The 16,657-nt window shown below is 33.1% G+C and overlaps 3 protein-coding genes across 4 annotated transcripts; 1 reads left to right on the top strand and 2 right to left on the bottom strand.

Moving 5' to 3' along the window:
• Positions 1-867: 867 nt before the first annotated feature.
• Positions 868-5,306, bottom strand: LOC135964185 (CLK4-associating serine/arginine rich protein). The gene is made up of 7 exons (XM_065516301.1): positions 5,063-5,306; positions 4,905-5,002; positions 2,645-4,465; positions 2,424-2,547; positions 2,044-2,146; positions 1,839-1,944; positions 868-1,773 (listed from the first exon to the last, which is right to left on the bottom strand). Exons 1-7 carry the CDS (start codon positions 5,159-5,161, stop codon positions 1,047-1,049), a joined length of 3,078 nt encoding a protein of 1,025 aa, XP_065372373.1. The 5' UTR covers positions 5,162-5,306; the 3' UTR covers positions 868-1,046.
• LOC135964188 (uncharacterized) lies at positions 5,290-6,897 on the top strand. The gene has a single exon (XM_065516304.1). It carries the CDS (start codon positions 5,559-5,561, stop codon positions 6,816-6,818), a length of 1,260 nt encoding a protein of 419 aa, XP_065372376.1. The 5' UTR covers positions 5,290-5,558; the 3' UTR covers positions 6,819-6,897.
• On the bottom strand, positions 6,869-14,766 carry ash2 (Set1/Ash2 histone methyltransferase complex subunit ash2). Of its 2 annotated transcripts, XM_065516302.1 has the most exons (7): positions 14,554-14,766; positions 14,293-14,471; positions 13,887-14,231; positions 10,516-10,899; positions 10,129-10,409; positions 7,173-7,430; positions 6,869-7,097 (listed from the first exon to the last, which is right to left on the bottom strand). In XM_065516302.1, exons 1-7 carry the CDS (start codon positions 14,661-14,663, stop codon positions 6,993-6,995), a joined length of 1,662 nt encoding a protein of 553 aa, XP_065372374.1. In that variant the 5' UTR covers positions 14,664-14,766; the 3' UTR covers positions 6,869-6,992. The 2 variants fall into 2 exon arrangements, with proteins under 2 accessions (XP_065372374.1, XP_065372375.1); XM_065516303.1 differs by lacking the exons at positions 13,887-14,231; positions 14,293-14,471; positions 14,554-14,766 and adding an exon at positions 11,121-11,563.
• Between the last annotated feature and the right edge of the window lie 1,891 nt (positions 14,767-16,657).

Genomic DNA, 16,657 nt, shown 5'->3' with positions numbered 1-16,657 from the left:
TTCAGACGAAATAAATCAATAGTAAAACACTTCAGGAACATAATTATACAATTAATTAGTACAATATTGGACACTAAAAATGGCTATCAAAGACAACAACTCATTTTTTAAATATTAACAGATTACGGGCTACCCCATAACAAATTTTGAAAATAATCAAAATTGCGTAAATAGCTTGTTGCTATATAAAGCCCACAAATCGGAATCAATAACCCCTAATAATAGCCATCGAAAACATTAACTGTCATTTTCGAAAAATTAAGGGAATATGTGGTACCCCTTAAGAAATCAAAATTGCATAAATTACTTGTTGCGATATAAACCGTACAAATCGAGCAGTACCTTAAATATGAATCAATAACCCTCATTTTCGAAAAATTAAGAGAATATGTGGTACCCCTTAAGAAATCAAAATTGCGTAAATTGCTTGTTGCGATATAAACCATACAAATCGAGCAGTACCTTAAATTTGAAAACTGAAATCAATGACCCTTAATAATAGCTATCGTAAGCTCGATAGCTCTCATTTTCGAAAAATTAGGAGAATATGGGCTATCCCTAAAAAACTTTGAAAATATTTTCTTCATTAATTCAAAAGACACTCTGTGACCTTGAAACTACGCCAACACGATCATACCAAACACCCCTCTCACACTTTGTGTTTAAAGTACAAATTCAAAACTTAAACTCGTTTAGGATTTTCAAAGAAATTTTATAAACAATTTAAAAAATATTACAACAAAATTCTAATAAAATAATTTTTTGTTTGTCTTTTTTCAATTATTCAATGATCAATGTTATGTTATTTTCTATTTAATTAGTAATAGTTTGTTACGAAAAGCCAGTAATATTAAAAACATGTTTAAATATTTTTAAAATGTTTTATTTCCAAAGTTTTTGTTAACACTGATTTTAAAAATTTAACAAGTACATATGTATCTTTTTTTATTTTCTTAAGAAAGTATTTAAACTTAAAATAAAAAGAAAGAAAAAAATGGATAAAACATAATTAGGAGATTACTTTAAATCCCTTTAAAAGTTAGAAACTAATAATCCACCAATTTCTTTAATTTTGGTGGAGCTGAAATAACAACACGACTGCGACTCGCTGTCGTTGAAGAGGTAGTAGCACTTGCAGCAGACGGTTGAGAACCTTCAGCAGCACGGTGATCCCGATGATGTCTATCTCTATCCGAGCGTTCTCGTCCATCGCCGCCTCTATCGGAGCGATAACGATCTGAGGTACCACTACTACCCCAATACCTTTGTCTATCACTATCACGATCCCTATCCCTATTGCGCAAACGATCCCTGTCTCGCTCACGATCTCGATCCCGTTCGCGGTCACGGTCTCTATCTCGTTCACGTTCATTTCTTGATGTTGATCGCCTACGACGATCGTCATATCGTGACCTTTCAGTAGTATAACGCGAAGATCGTTCGTAGCTTGGCTCTCGATGACGTCTGGGACGCGATACACTACGTCTTCGTCGTCTTGAGTTGCTACGCCTACTACGAGATTGAGAACATGACCTAGGTTGTCTACTAGAACGACTTGGTGATCGTCTGCGCTCACGACTAGCAGAACGTTTTAATGTTAATGGTGATTTGTGTTTATGCTCTCGACTACGACGTCTGGATGTTTTAACACTAGAACGTTCGCTGCTACGTGATTTGCTACGTTTTGTTTTGGTAGCTACAGCTGTGTCCGAAGTATCACTTTCCGATTCCTTACTATTTTGTGACCCATAACGATGACGTATTTCTCTTTGCCTGTAATTTATATACAAATATTGTGAATGTTTTGTTTTTGATCTATAACAAACAAAGTATCAAACCTTCTGCGTAATTTTATGGATAATTCACGCATTTCCTCTTCTCGTTCCTGTTGTAATTGTCTTTCCCTTTCGGTTTTTTCAATTTCAGCTTTTTTGTCAGCTTTATCTGCAATTTGTAAAATTAGCAACAAAAAATACATTAATATCTACGGTGGGTTGAAAATAACTAAAGGCTTGATTGGTGCCACACTGTACACTCGCTTACATTGCTTATTAAGCAAATTCTGCATTTTCCTTTTTAAACGTTCGCGTAAATTTAATCGTCCACTGCTGCTACTGCCACCACCACCTCCACTTCCAGATGATCCCTGTAAGAAGTCACTTTAAATAATTAACAAACAAGTTCTATCATTATTGAGAGTGCCTTTGGTCCGGTAAAAAAAGTCTCTAAAATACTTATGATTTACTAAATGGATTCGTAATAGGTCTCGTACGTTCTAGTATTTGTCAAAGTCACAATATATATAGTAGTAGTATAGTTTTTGTGGATTTTGATTCGTTAATTTCACTAGACAGGTTGTGGTCTCCATATACATAGATATATTGGTGTGTGAGGCTTGAATTTATTTGTTGGTTCTTACTGACTTTGGTTTCGGGAGCATTACTATTAGACGCGTTGGAGCCATATTTGCCTGTTTGTTGCGGCGTTTGCTGTTGCGATTTTCCCTTATACGTTGAAGTTGAAGGCAAAGGATTAGACTTTTCAGAGCTGAAATTTAAATAATATTTAAACATTATTTTATATTTAATTTGTTTAATTTTCAATAGAAAAGAACAAACTCATAGAGGGTCAACTTTACACTTACGTAGTGTCCACATCCATTAGTTCTTGAGTATCTAATGTTTCTTTAATTTTTGGAGGTTGCGCTGAAGTGTCCTCATCATTGTTATTTTCAGATTCTGAATTATTTTCAGATGAAGAATATTCATCTTTTTTCCGACCATAATAACGCTTTAGTGGCGGAGGAGGGGGTTCGATAACATTTACAACGGGTAATGATTGTTTACTGACGGCTGTTTCAATAGGCGGAGGTACAGGCGGAGGGGGGACTGTTAAAGCTGTTTTCAATGGCGCTGTTGAGGTTATTGAGGGCAATATAATTTCGGTTTGTTTAGTAATTGCAGTTTCTAAGGCTTTGCGAGGAGATTTGGATTTCTCTTTTGCATCTGTTGCTCTGCCACGCTTTGTGTTCGATAGTGAAGAACTACGAGATCTGTGTTTTGAAGATGAAATATTCTTAGGGCTGCGTTTTGATCTTCTTAATGATTTATAATTTGTTCGCAATGGTGACACGGAACTTCGGACAATTGACGATGTTGATGATGACGACGATGAAGTATTGTAGCGTCTACGTCTTGATCTTGATTTAGAATGAGATCTCGTATGTGATCTAGTTCTAGATCGTTTATAACCTTCCCTATGTCTTCTCGAGTAGGAACTACGTAATTTATTTGGCGATCTAGATCGTGAACGGGTAGCAGACCTTTTGTCAACTTTCCGATGTCTTTTGTACGATGCACTTCTAGATCTAGATTTACGAGGAGATCTCCGCGAACGCCTACGTGTTCGACTGTGCGATCTACTACGTGAATAGCTATGACTTCGGGTGGCTCTCCTCTTTGTGGTGACATTTAATTGTTTCAGCTTTTCCAAATTTTCCTTTACCTTCTGAGCATATGTAGTTTGTCCTAAGGCAGCTGAAGTACTTGCACCCACACACGCTGCTCCCAATGTAGAAGATCCCTTGCCCAATGTTATTGTAATTTTGGAATGAGGTTGCAACTCATCTTCACCACCAAATGATGTGATATATGTGATTTTCTCGGTGGTATCAGATGGAGAAGGTGACCTTGAATCACTTTCTTCATCCTTTCCTATATTATCTTCTTTAGCCGCATAACTTGGCGGACTAAAAGGTCTCCTTGCAATTCGCCTTTCTTTTTGTGCTCGCCTTTCCCTTCTTGACTTACGACCTCCTAGTAGGATTTTTTCACGTTCCTCTTCTCTGGCTAAGCGTAATGCGTCCGCCTCATCAGCATCTTTTGTCAAATAGGAGTAGAAATCATTACTCAACATGCCATAATTACGACCACATGCATTTAATTCATGTGCCTGATTTGTATCCAACTTCGTCACTTCTATGGATACATCCATATCCATATCAGAGTCCGACTCTGATTCTGATTCATGTTCAGTCTTCTTCATAGTGGCTGCAGTTGCAGTACCAGCTGAAGGTCCTCCTGCGCCTCCTGCAGCTATTGAATGCTTTAGATGTGCAAAAGGTTGTTGAGCATCCGCAGGATTTTCCGTTGAATCATCATACGAATACCCTATAGCAGCGCCCGACTTCTGTGATTTCTTTTTGCCCTGATTACTTTGACCCTCCAGTGGTGCATTTGCGCCAAACTGTTCCTCCAAAAATAATTGATGTAAAAATTTCTCTTCAGACACATTTAAGAAATCATTTTGTGCTAATATTCTGTAACGTTCGTAGTTACATTGCCGCTCTTCCTGAGATATGTCCGCATCATTATCCGAGCTTTTCGGTATGACAGGTATATAGTCCAGGTGAGCACGAACATCGAAACGATCTATTAGGTTATCATGTTGGCCTTGCCAAGGAACACTGTTTTATAAATGAAAAGTGAATGGAAATAGATGCGTTAAAATGTGAGTTATAATTAAAAAATCTATACGTATACACATTGTATGCAGTTAAGCATGTTTAAGGAACTGGTTTTAACAAAAGAAATGCCTGCAGTTAGGCATTTATTACTATTCAATGAAACAATGTAAGTTGTCGCTAAGAGCTATTTAAGTATGCAATCGAAAGGAAGTATGTATTTATGTCTGTGCAACTCAACTTTTAATTGTATACTTTTATGAATTTCTCACAAATTTATCTTTTACCAGAATTAGCAATTTCCTGAAATATTTACAAGTTGATCGCATTTGCAAAACCGGAATATGATCTTTTTTAAAATGCCTATAATAAACGTTTACAATTCTACCCTTTTTAATTTTGTACCACTATAAATGAATATAATAAATTCAATATCACTTGCATGATTGCAGCTCCATCTCCGGCCGCTGCAACGGCTGGATCCAAATGTATTTTGCAACGTCTGCCATGAATTTGTATGAATTGTGTAGGATCCGCTTGCTATGGATACAAAATAAACAATTAATTTATATTTTAACCATAATTGACAAATATACTTACAATTTTTTCATAAAAATCTTGTCTCCGTTCTGCCCGGCGTCTGTAATCAACAATAAGACCGCGTATGCGGCGTTCTTGTTTACGGGCTTCATGCCACATGTTTAATTTATTTATTTATATACAAACTCTTGTAAACTTGTTGTGTTATTAATTTAAAAGCTCATTTTATTATATTATAAATTAAATCACAAACAATTATAAAACTTATCCGCGTGAGGTATAAAATATGAAACGCCTCTACGTGAAAAAAAATTATTCTAGTTTACAGTAGACAGCTGTCAGATTTGCGCGTTTAACACAATTGTATATTTTGGCACTTTCTGCTACCTTCTTGCAATACGTTTTAAAACAACTATGAAAGGATATTAAGGAAAAAGAGAGAACTTATAGATTCTCTCTCTAAAAATAACATTCAAAACAAATATTTTTTTCCTTTACAATTTAACAATAAAAAATTGATTTATCTAGCTGAACAAAAAAATAATTAATTAAAACTATGACCTCTAGTCTAGGGTTTTATTTAAAACCAAAAGTTTTGGAATCAAACAGTTTTGAAGACGACGATCTATTTGGTAATGAGGAGGACGATGAAGATTTTGATAATCAAGGATATCTACAGGATGTGCCTTATACTTCAAGTAGTGTGGATAGAAGCTCAATTGGGTCTATTCCCTGGGCAGATGATGCTATCAAAATAAACAAAATGGAATGGGAAAGAGTTGAAAAGATGTTAAGTGCTATAGAACCATTAACAACAGCAGAAGATGATTTGAAAAAGGAAATTTTGGACTGGCAAAAGAAATTTCCTAAATTACTTAACAAAAGCAAATATAAAATGAAAAATTTAAGTTCTGACTCGTTGGATATAGAATCATTGCCTAGTCTCGACTTGTCGTCTGATGAAGAGGACGAAGATAAAATAACATTAACCAGAGATCGCATAGCAGATGTATCAATAACTCCCACACCGTCCATACGCAAATCATCAGAAGAAGATAACAATTTGTGTCAACTAATGGACAATTTTACATTAAATTCGGCGCCTTTGAAACTAAACCAACGTGAAACAAATAGAACACTAATTAATAAAAGAAAGTGTGCTAGTTCGACTTCCTCTTATTCATTACGTTCTCCACCTACGCCTATACAACAAGTTCCTTTAGCCACTACTGCAACTAATCGTTTTCGAATGCCTCCTATATTAAATGTATTGGACTCTAGAAGGAAATTTCGAAGTTTGAGCCAAAATAAAAATCCCAGTTTTGTACAATTGACACAAATACAACAGGCTAAATCGGCCGCTGTGGCACAAGAACAAAAATCCCGATCCCGTTATCATACAGGTCATAGGTCAGCTTGGCATGTTCCCTTGGCCGCTAATCGGTTTTTTAATAACCGAAACTCAATTATATTACCATCCATATCATCTAGACAGCAAGTTATTCAGCAATACAGCACACAACCTACAACTACATCAACGACCAGTGAAATGGGCAACTCAAACACAACGCCCTCATCTAGTGGACCAAGGTCAAACTTATTGAGATCAAACAACAATAGCTTTACTCGTAATTTATCGACCAAACATCAGTTAGTCTTAGGAGGCTTTACAACGAATGCCTCTACACAAACTAATAGTTCGAATACAACAACATCAGGGAGATCAATATCGGCTGCAGTACAGTATCCCAGAGTTACTACTTTTAATGCTTTATACTTACCGTATAGTGCCTCGAAATTTCACGCTTTCAAATAAGATACTTTTCTACAATATACTAATTAAACTTTTTAACAAAGAATAAACAATTATTTTTATATATAAACGATAAAAACAAAAGAAACTTTTATTTAATTATTTTTACATATTTAGATTTAGTTTACTACATTTTATCGACCAAACAATAGTCTTTAATTTTTCAGTTTTACTTTTTTATATGCTGAAGTTATCCAAACGTAATCTTCCTTCATTTTCGGTTAAGTACAATAAATCCGATAGAGATTGTTCGCATATCAACTCTTCAACTCGATCGTACATCTGAAAATAAAAGAAGTTTAGGCATGAGATCATTGTAGGTGCAGTAAGTATTAGAAGATGTATCTATCAACTTACGCCTTTTGCTTTATAGTTTGTTATGATTTCTGGATATTTAAATGTTGGCCCGAAATTCACACTAACTGTGGCACTTTTATGTATTGATATGGTTGGATAATATGATCCTGCATAAACATCACTAAATGCTACACCCTGAGATTGTCCATTTTTAAAAAATTCTATTTTACTACCCGGTGCTATGCGCAAATTTTTCAATGTCTCTTGAATTTTATCCTTGTCCTCATAGTAAAGATGCGATTTGAATTTAACCAGCGGCTGTAAAGAAAGACAAATTTATGTAGTTCCTTATTTTCAAGGAATATATTTTTATACCCTTCAGCTTCGTGAGAAGGGTATATATAAGTTTGTCATTCCGTTTGTAATTTCTACATTTTTCATTTCCGACCCTATAAAGTATATATATTCTGGATCCTTATAGATAGCGGAGTCGATTAAGCCATGTCCGTCTGTCTGTCTGTCTGTCCGTCTGTCTGTCTGTCTGTTGAAATCAATTTTCTGAAGGCCCCAGATATCTCCGGGATCCAAATCTTCAACAATTCTGTCAGACATACTTTCGAGAATTTTGCTATTTAAAATCAGCAAAATCCGTCCATAAATAACGGAGATATGAGCAAAAATCCGAGACAACCTCTGAAAATTTCATCAAAAAACACAATGTATTGCATGCTTTGACAAAAAAACAACAAAGCGTATGGTTGGATGTTTTGCGTATTTTGTTTTTTTTTTGTGGTTTGTTTCTTTTGGCGTTGTTGTTGTTTTTTATACAACTAAACGGTTGTTTGGTTGTGTGTTGGTTTTTTTGACAAAAAAAACAACAAAACGTATGTTTGGTTGTGCAAGCTTTGCGTATTTTGTTTTTTTGTGTGTTTTGTTTCTCTTGGCGTTGTTGTTGTTTTTTATACAACTAAACGTTTGTTTGGTTGTGTGTTGGTTTTTTTGACAAAGAAACAACAAAACGTATGTTTGGATGTGCAGCTTTGCGTATTTTGTTTTTCTTTTGTGTTTTATTTCTTTTGGCGTTGTTGTTGTTTTTTATACAATTAAACGTATATTTGGATGTGGTTGGTTGGTTTCATTGCCTTGGGTATTTTGTTTTTGTTTTTTCTTTTGGTGTTCTGTTTCGTTTGGCGTTGTTGTTGTTTTTTGTGTTCTTGATAAATTTAGGATGCTGTACGCTGAAAGTGGGCAATGTACATACATACCTATATACTAATTATAAAAAGTAATGCATCCACAACAAAGGTGAAGGGTATATAAGATTCGGCATAGCCGAATATAGCACTCTTACTTGTTTATTAAGTATTTAAAAAAACACTTAGATAGCTTAGTGTGCAAATGTGTTAAGGCCACTTTTTATGAAAATTGCGATTTTAATACAAAATGCTAAAATGAGTAAAAATACATGGTATGCATAAATAAAGTTTGCATTTATTTCGTTGTTATACTGTGATATGCAAAGAAAAATAAGTCTATTTTTTTTCTCAAAATTGCTAAATTAATATCTAAGTCAAATGAATAACTACGTTATCAAAAATATAATAGCATCAAACATGTTTTAATTTTAGTTTATTCATTTAATTTCAAATATAAGAGTGTCTCCAAAACAGAAATTACGCAAATTTTTGCACAATTTTGGTTGGAATTAGCAGTAAATGATCTAAACTTCATAGAATAATATGATATACCCTTCACCAAATTATACTTCAAAATAAAAATTTTAAATTAAAATTAAAATTTATTTTTTTTCCAAAGTTGTTTTTTTAATTTTTTGGAAAAAAAATTTAAAAATTTTTTTGGGGTTTTTTAATATTTAGCAAAAAAAAACTTTTGTTAAAAAAAAATTCGGCTTAAAAAATATTTTTTCAGATTTTGACCCATTGTAGGTCCAACTTATTATGGTCCTATATACGTCGTTACAAAGGTCTTTGAAATATCTATCATTAGATATCCATATTGTCTATATTAATGACTTAATAATCCAGATATAAAAATAGGTCAAAAATCGAGGTTGTCCTGGTTTTTTCCTTATATCTCAGCCATTTGTGGAAATATTTTCCGAGCCGGAAAAAATCCGGAGATATTGATGTATGAATCGTGTATGTAAGTTATTTGGGGACTTCGGAAAATTGATTTCAACAGATAGACGGACATGGCTTAATCGACTCCGCTATCTATAAGGATACAGAATATATACTTTATAGGGTCGGAAAATTATATTTGGAAAATTATTCACCCTTCTCACGAAGGTGAAGGGTATAAAAAAAATTAAATATACTAAATTAATGGCGGCCAAATATTGCAAACAATTTAAAAGATTGAATTAAAATACTTTTCATCTGAAATCTGCGATAATATCGCGAATCAATCAACATATTACGAAAGTTTAGTGACTTCAAGGCAATAAAATATTTTTTAATGTAAACTATTTTTTTAAGTAGAAATTTATAACCGGTTATGGCCAATAAAGCTAGGTTATTGAAAATAAATAAAAATAAAATTAACAAATGATATAAATATTCATATCCCAAAATTCTATACAAAACTTTGGTCAGTGAAATTTGTTAAGATTGCGAGAAAATAAAATACTATTTCTAAAGTACATATTTTGAATATTTGCAAAAACTTAAAAAGTTATACACCTCACCCACACAGATCATTTATAGATAAAAAACATACATTTTTTATAACGTAGTACAATTTGGGTATACATAACAATATTAAATAAGCATTTTTTATGGAAGTTTTTAGATTTAGATGGATCAGGATTTACACGATGACTTTTTTGGTGATTTTAAGTCATGATTTTATGAGTTTTTTGGCAAGAGGGTGGAGAAAAAAAAAACAAATTCAAAAGAGAATTGCATGACTGAAAAGTCATCCTATGAATCCCGTATATTACGTATGTTTGTGAAATTCTAAAAGATTTTTAATAATTTGTTTTGTATTTACTTACTCTATCTTTAAAAGTATTAGGTAGATAGTCCACTTCCCTTTCTTGGGGTAGATCGATTAAAAAGCCAAGAGTATCACCTTCTACATATGATTCGCTATAATGTTTGCCATGGCTTTCACTAAAACGTGTACCCTTGCGCGAACGCCAAGAATAACCGAATTTATCATAACCCAGAGGGGCCTGTAGATTACCATACTCCTGGCCCCAACCTAAACGTGTGGCTGAACCCTCAGGCATTTCTTCTATGGTTACCTCAAAATACCAACGACCACGGTTAACAGCTAGAAGTACAAAAAAATAAATACGAATACAATATTTTTATAGGTAATAGGTATACATCATACACTTATTACTAATCAATTTATAGAAAAATTTATTAAAACTTACAGTGAGTGGCTCTAACCATACAATATCCCTTTTCCCCGGTTACGGCTAAACGATCTTCAGAGATTTTTAGTTGTGGTGCTCGATCGTGCAATGCCAAGAGTACACTGTTAGGCACTAAGGTTCTATATAACCATCCCGGTATAGGTTTACCAGCCCAATCAGACGATTCATCAAATTCCTGCCTAAATGGAGCATGTGGATCTGGCTCTGCCAATATATAACGATAACCATCTTTGTTGAATGGATGTTCCAAAGGATAACCATGGGCAGGTAATTTCACATTAGATGTTATATCAGAGCTGGGTCTACCCTTTTTACCAGTAGGACCCGAATCTGTGCCAGGAAATTTCCGCTTATTTTGTCTATTATTTTTCGATAAAGAAGCTGAAATTTAAGAATAGATTTATATAAAACATAGATATTATTGTGTTTGATTAAGATTGATGGGAATGGCGCATTATAAATGAGTACGTGTCACAAATTGTAATGCACAAACAAACACAGAACACACCCCTCCCTCAACAACCCCCTGCAATAATTATAGCAACTCGTTAAAAAAATTAACATTTTAATATACAATCATATTAATGAATAATATTACGTACGTTCTTCATCACGCGTAACCACACTTTCCATGGTTTTTTAGTTTCTTTGATTTTAGCTTGTTTCACTTTTGGGTCAGGTACAATTTAACAATAATAAAAATCAAATAGAAAATGATCTAAAGCCACATTAATCACACATAAATTGTATAGATACAAGTTTGTTCCTTTTTTAAATGTTATTTTCAACATTAATTTAGGGCAACTGCATGTCTCATTCTTCAACACAATCCTCGAAACACCTTGTCCACATTCCACTCCTTCTCTGCCTTTATACTACGCTATACCGATAAATCAGCAATAAAAAAAATTGCTGCATATATTGTTCCACTTGTTTCGAAGCTAAATCTCACTCTCTCCCTCTCTTTCTGATAAATTAATAAATGTATGTACAATAAATGGCTAAATAATAAAACAATTGCCAATTTGTAGAAAAATTAAGAAAATTAACTATAAAATGTTTGCCAGCGAAATAATACACTATCAATGAACAATATTTCAACGACAAATACGAAGCAGCAATAACAAAAACAACAACCGCAGCAGCAACAGCAACAGCAACAAACAAAATCAAAACAAAACACAATAAGACGACCAACAACAAACTATATAATAATATACATTGTACAACCCAGCAGTTCTAGAAGACTGTCCCGAACAAGTGATTTTACCTAAAATTTTGGGTGACAACTATGTAGTTACATAACTAGCAACGTGACTAGTTATTTTAACACGTGCATGTCCTAAGGTGTTCAATTGACTCTTTTGGATTACAATGAGACTGTCTGATAGCAGGTCCAAAGTAGTCAACACATTGGACACGTACCGGTTACAGAGTTAAATAGCTTACTCGTTATCTAACAGGTTTCTTGATCAATATATTACATCTGGTTGGTAAAATAACTACATAATTTCTAAAGTGCAGTGCAAAATAAACGTTTAAAGTGACTATACTCTAGTTTACTTAGAGAAGCTAAAGTGATAATTGACGTCACACAAGGTTATATGGAATATATAAATTAACCAATTGACTTCTCTCTGTATACAAAGAGCACATACGAGTCAAATGACCCAACATTTTGGAGTCAGCCAAGTGATCAGACATTTGTAACAATTACTGTCTATAAGGGATACATTGACTACTTGCATAACTGCTGGGATATAATCGAAAGAATACATAGAGGTTAATAAAAATATTTCACTTGACGTTACTGCTCTGCAGCAGATAATGACGTTTGCATTGGAGTGTTTTTACACATTCATACATCTATGTATGGATGGATGTATGTGTGTAGAAAAAACAACTACTCCCAGCGGTAAAAAATGCTAGGGCTTCACTTTGTAGGCCTTCTAAAGTTTCTACTTCTGGGACACTTATAATATAATTTATTTATTTTCATTTGATTATTCACTGGTAGGTAGGCCATTTATCAGCCCTCTAACAGAAGACCCTGCTTTCCTTATGACGCCGTGTAAAATTTAAACGTTTTTGCAATACGGCTGGGTCTCCTTGTGTCAGCAACAAAATAAAAGGCCTTTAGTCAGGCCTCTTTACTGCATATTTTTCCCGCTAGGCTACTGTGGCTTTTTTACTTTACACTAATTATGATTTTTTTAAATAAAAAATTATGTACATACCTACCTATACACTGCAAAAAGTTTCTAAATATGTATACCTATACGGCGGTTTATGAATGAAAGGAACATAGTAATAGAGATATTCTACTAAATTTAAAATTTCTATAATAATAACTCTCACAAGAGTTTAAAAAAGAGATAAAGTGAACGAACAACTAATAAATTCTTTTATTTAAACTTTAAAGATATCTTTAAATTTTAAAGATATCTGTGGTCATATAGAAGAGTAGCTTAAGTCGACATAAGGGCGAATTGATAACGAAAAATGTCTTCTCTATTTACCAATACTTTTTTTAAACTTGTATCTTTGATGTCTAATAAATTTATTACCAATATGTTACAGAGTTACAGATTTTTTGTAAAAACAATAAAAATTACACAAAATTGGAAATACCTATTTCAAAACTTTTTTTTTGACTTAAGCTATTCTTCCATACGGATATGCATATTTTTGGCTGCAGTGTATAACAAAACCATTTTGCTTAAGAATTTTTAGGAGAAAATCTAGCTAGTCGATCGGAACAAAAAATCTTCCCAACAAAAATCTGTATAAATAATATTTAATGATCTCTCATAGAGTGAATAAACAATTCTATGCATTATAATCTGCGGATTGCGGGTAGAACTACTAAATGTAAAGCTTCTAAATAAAGGGACATCCGAGAAATAAGGAAACAAATCCAGAAATAAAAAACGAAAAATCATGTTGACAATATGATTTAACTTAGCTATATTGGTAGTAAGTGTACCCGAAATAACTGCAAGGCAAACAAATAATTCGGACATTAAACGTGAATAAACCAATTTAAACCTTACATGGAATGGCAAATATAAATTAGTAGACAAAAATTCTAAGTAGGGTCATCAAAATTCTACCAAGAATAAGGTCAATACTTGATTATTTTATAGTTTTAATGTTGATTTGTGGTACTTGACAATTTTCAAAAGCTATAACTCCTTTAAATGAATAATATGGCAATAACCGGTTCAATGAAAGGTAACATATAGGATAATACCAAAAAATCCCAAATCGAAAAACACAAATAATGTTAACGTACATAATGATTTCTGCACAAGAACATATCCGATTAACATATTGTAAATAAATATTATTTTATTGAGTGTACTTACCTTGGGCATAACCATCTTCCGCCAGTCTTAGTGCACCCAACTTTCCCATAGCCTCATAACTAGGCTTAATTTGAGTTAAATCGGAGGATAACAAACCAAACATGGATCCGTTTTCGGGATGTTCTTCGTATATAAATGTTATTTGGACATCTTTCAATAAGGAACGTTGTACCGTTGTATGCCACGATTGCGTAACTCTGCGCGGCATTGTTGTCATAGCTTCCCAATACTGTTCTATAAATGGTATAATATCTTTGTCTTTACTGAAAATACTCTTCGGTTTGCCCTCTTTCAAAGAATTCTGTCTCATGTTGGCAATGGCAGTGACACACATTTGTGGTATGGCTGTAAAGAAACCAAGTAAATTAATCAATTTGAAATTGTTTAACATTTTCATTTCACGTACAGGCTTGTGAGCGACGAAAGTTCTCCAAACCACTTGGAGAACAGTTTTTGCAGATAAAAACATAGTTTGTTATAAATGGCACCAGTTTGCCCATTTGATAACCAATACAGGATTCATGAAACCATCGACTACAATTGGCACACAACAGTTCAATGATGTTTAAATTTCGATCCTTGCCGCTGAAATATAAGAAATTAACTCATTTGTTAAAGTATTCATATTTTTTTTCTTAATTCTGTTTTGGTTTTTATATTTGTTTACCAATAACAATAGCCGGCTTTTTCCTCCTCTACCGCCTGACTTCTCTTTTCACTTTGTGTTTCATGCATAATTTCTAATTGAGAATTACTATCAGTTTGCATATCTTCCATAATATAAATGCGTTACACAATTTTAAATATTAAACAAATCACTTAATCTTATTAATAAATAAAAATAGATTTTTCTTAAATTTAATAAAGTTGAGCTGCCTCATCAAGACAAAAGTAACAAAAAAAAGAGGAAAAATAATCCAATTATTTGTTAACGTATGTTCAGTGTAAGCATACAGAGTTGCTATTATAAGTATTAAATAACACTTCGGCTCCCGTTCAAACACGATGCAACTCTGTATAACTGCGCTGCTCATGAGCCGCTCAAATGAGCAAACCCGTTTCTTATATTTTTCTTCCACGGCAGCTCGGAAAATAATCTGCTTGAAAGTCGGCAGTCAAGCGCCCAATGTAAAATTGCCATAAGTGCTTGAAGATTACTGAAGACCTAGGAAGAGCTATGGACATAACCAAATTTTTACCAGGTATTGCAGAATATAGTGGAGCTATTCTTATTTATCATCTGCTCTAATTTCCCGATTCATGGGTTTGTTAAATTTCGGATTATTTTAGAATATCATCTTTGTAGATGATCTCATGTAAAACCGACTTTGCGGAATAATCTGCCTAAAATGCAATCTGTTTCTATAATCTAGTACAAACCTGTCCCTATGGGACATAGGTATGAAGACCACCCAATTCCAATTCGTAAAAAACCAACGATGAGCCACACAAAAAGTACAAAATTTTACAATTGTGCCATTGTTGTTGTGGTAACATAACGGCTGATTTTTATTTTTGTTTTCATTTTGTTTTTCTCTTTATATCCTTGCGGGTGGGTTTATTGACCAAAAGGTATTTCGACGGTACATAAAAAGCTTTGTTTATATTCTGTGCGTCTTTTGTAAATTCTGTTGGATTTTACAATACAAAAACACGAAATAACTGGACAATGCACTTTCCTTTGTTTTGGATCAGGTTGTTGATGTGGTTAAGTGTTAATATTTGTTTTTGCATAATAACAACACCCTACAGTTAAAATTATTGACAATATCGATTTAATTTGGTTATGAAATGCAATATTAAATTAAAAATTGTGAAATTAATGTTTGCGCCGAAAAGTAACAAAATTGTTAAGTGTAATGTTATAATATGTATAATGTTAATAAAATGTGTTATGTATGTTAGTTACATATAAAAAAAAGTTATAATCTGTTATACAATAGTGATGTATTAATTATAGTATAAATTTTTCAAAATTCATTCAATTTAGAATTTTAATTTATTACAATATTTTTCCCGATTTCCCAAGCGTTGCAATGGACAAAATATCTATCATTAGATATCCATATTGTCTATATTAATGACTTAGTAATCCAGATATACATCAAAAATAGGCCAAAAATCGAGGTTGTCCCGGTTTTTTATTTTATCTCAGCCATTTGTGTGCCGATTTTCTCGAAGAATTCCCGATATATTGATGTAAGTGGATTTCAACATACAGACGGACATGCCTATTTCGATTTATTTATAAAAATTTAAAAACTGCAGAGCGTGATCCTTTATGGAAAATTTTTGGATCATATTTTCCCCGTTTTATTATTTCGGTATTTAAGTTGTTACAATGGCAAAATTTATCTTCCCATTGATTGAATGACCTTTCGATATATACTAGGGTATTCAATCGATTACCCGTTAATCGGTTAACCGATTAATTTTGGTCGGTTAACTGTTCGAATAATTTAAAATTTACGATTTTCAAATAACAAATAAACCGATTAATTTGTGTCGATTAACCGAAATTTCTTTTTTTTTTGCACTTTATATAGAAATATAGTTTAAAACACACACATTTTATTTCTTAACTCGTGAACATTTCCTTCTAGCAATAGTATTTTTGTTTTGCATTGTACGAAAACTGAAACTAAGGAATTTGGAAATGACCTTTTTTCTAGAATATTTCTATGATGAACTTTGTCCTAATGAGTCCGAGGACGAAACTGAAGACATTACTGAAACGAGTCTTTTGTCAGAACTTGACGTAACTAATAAAG

The sequence above is a fragment of the Calliphora vicina genome, chromosome 1, assembly GCF_958450345.1.
Source record: "Calliphora vicina chromosome 1, idCalVici1.1, whole genome shotgun sequence".
NCBI lineage: Eukaryota > Metazoa > Arthropoda > Insecta > Diptera > Calliphoridae > Calliphora > Calliphora vicina.
This window is presented reverse-complemented; position numbering and strand designations above follow the sequence as displayed.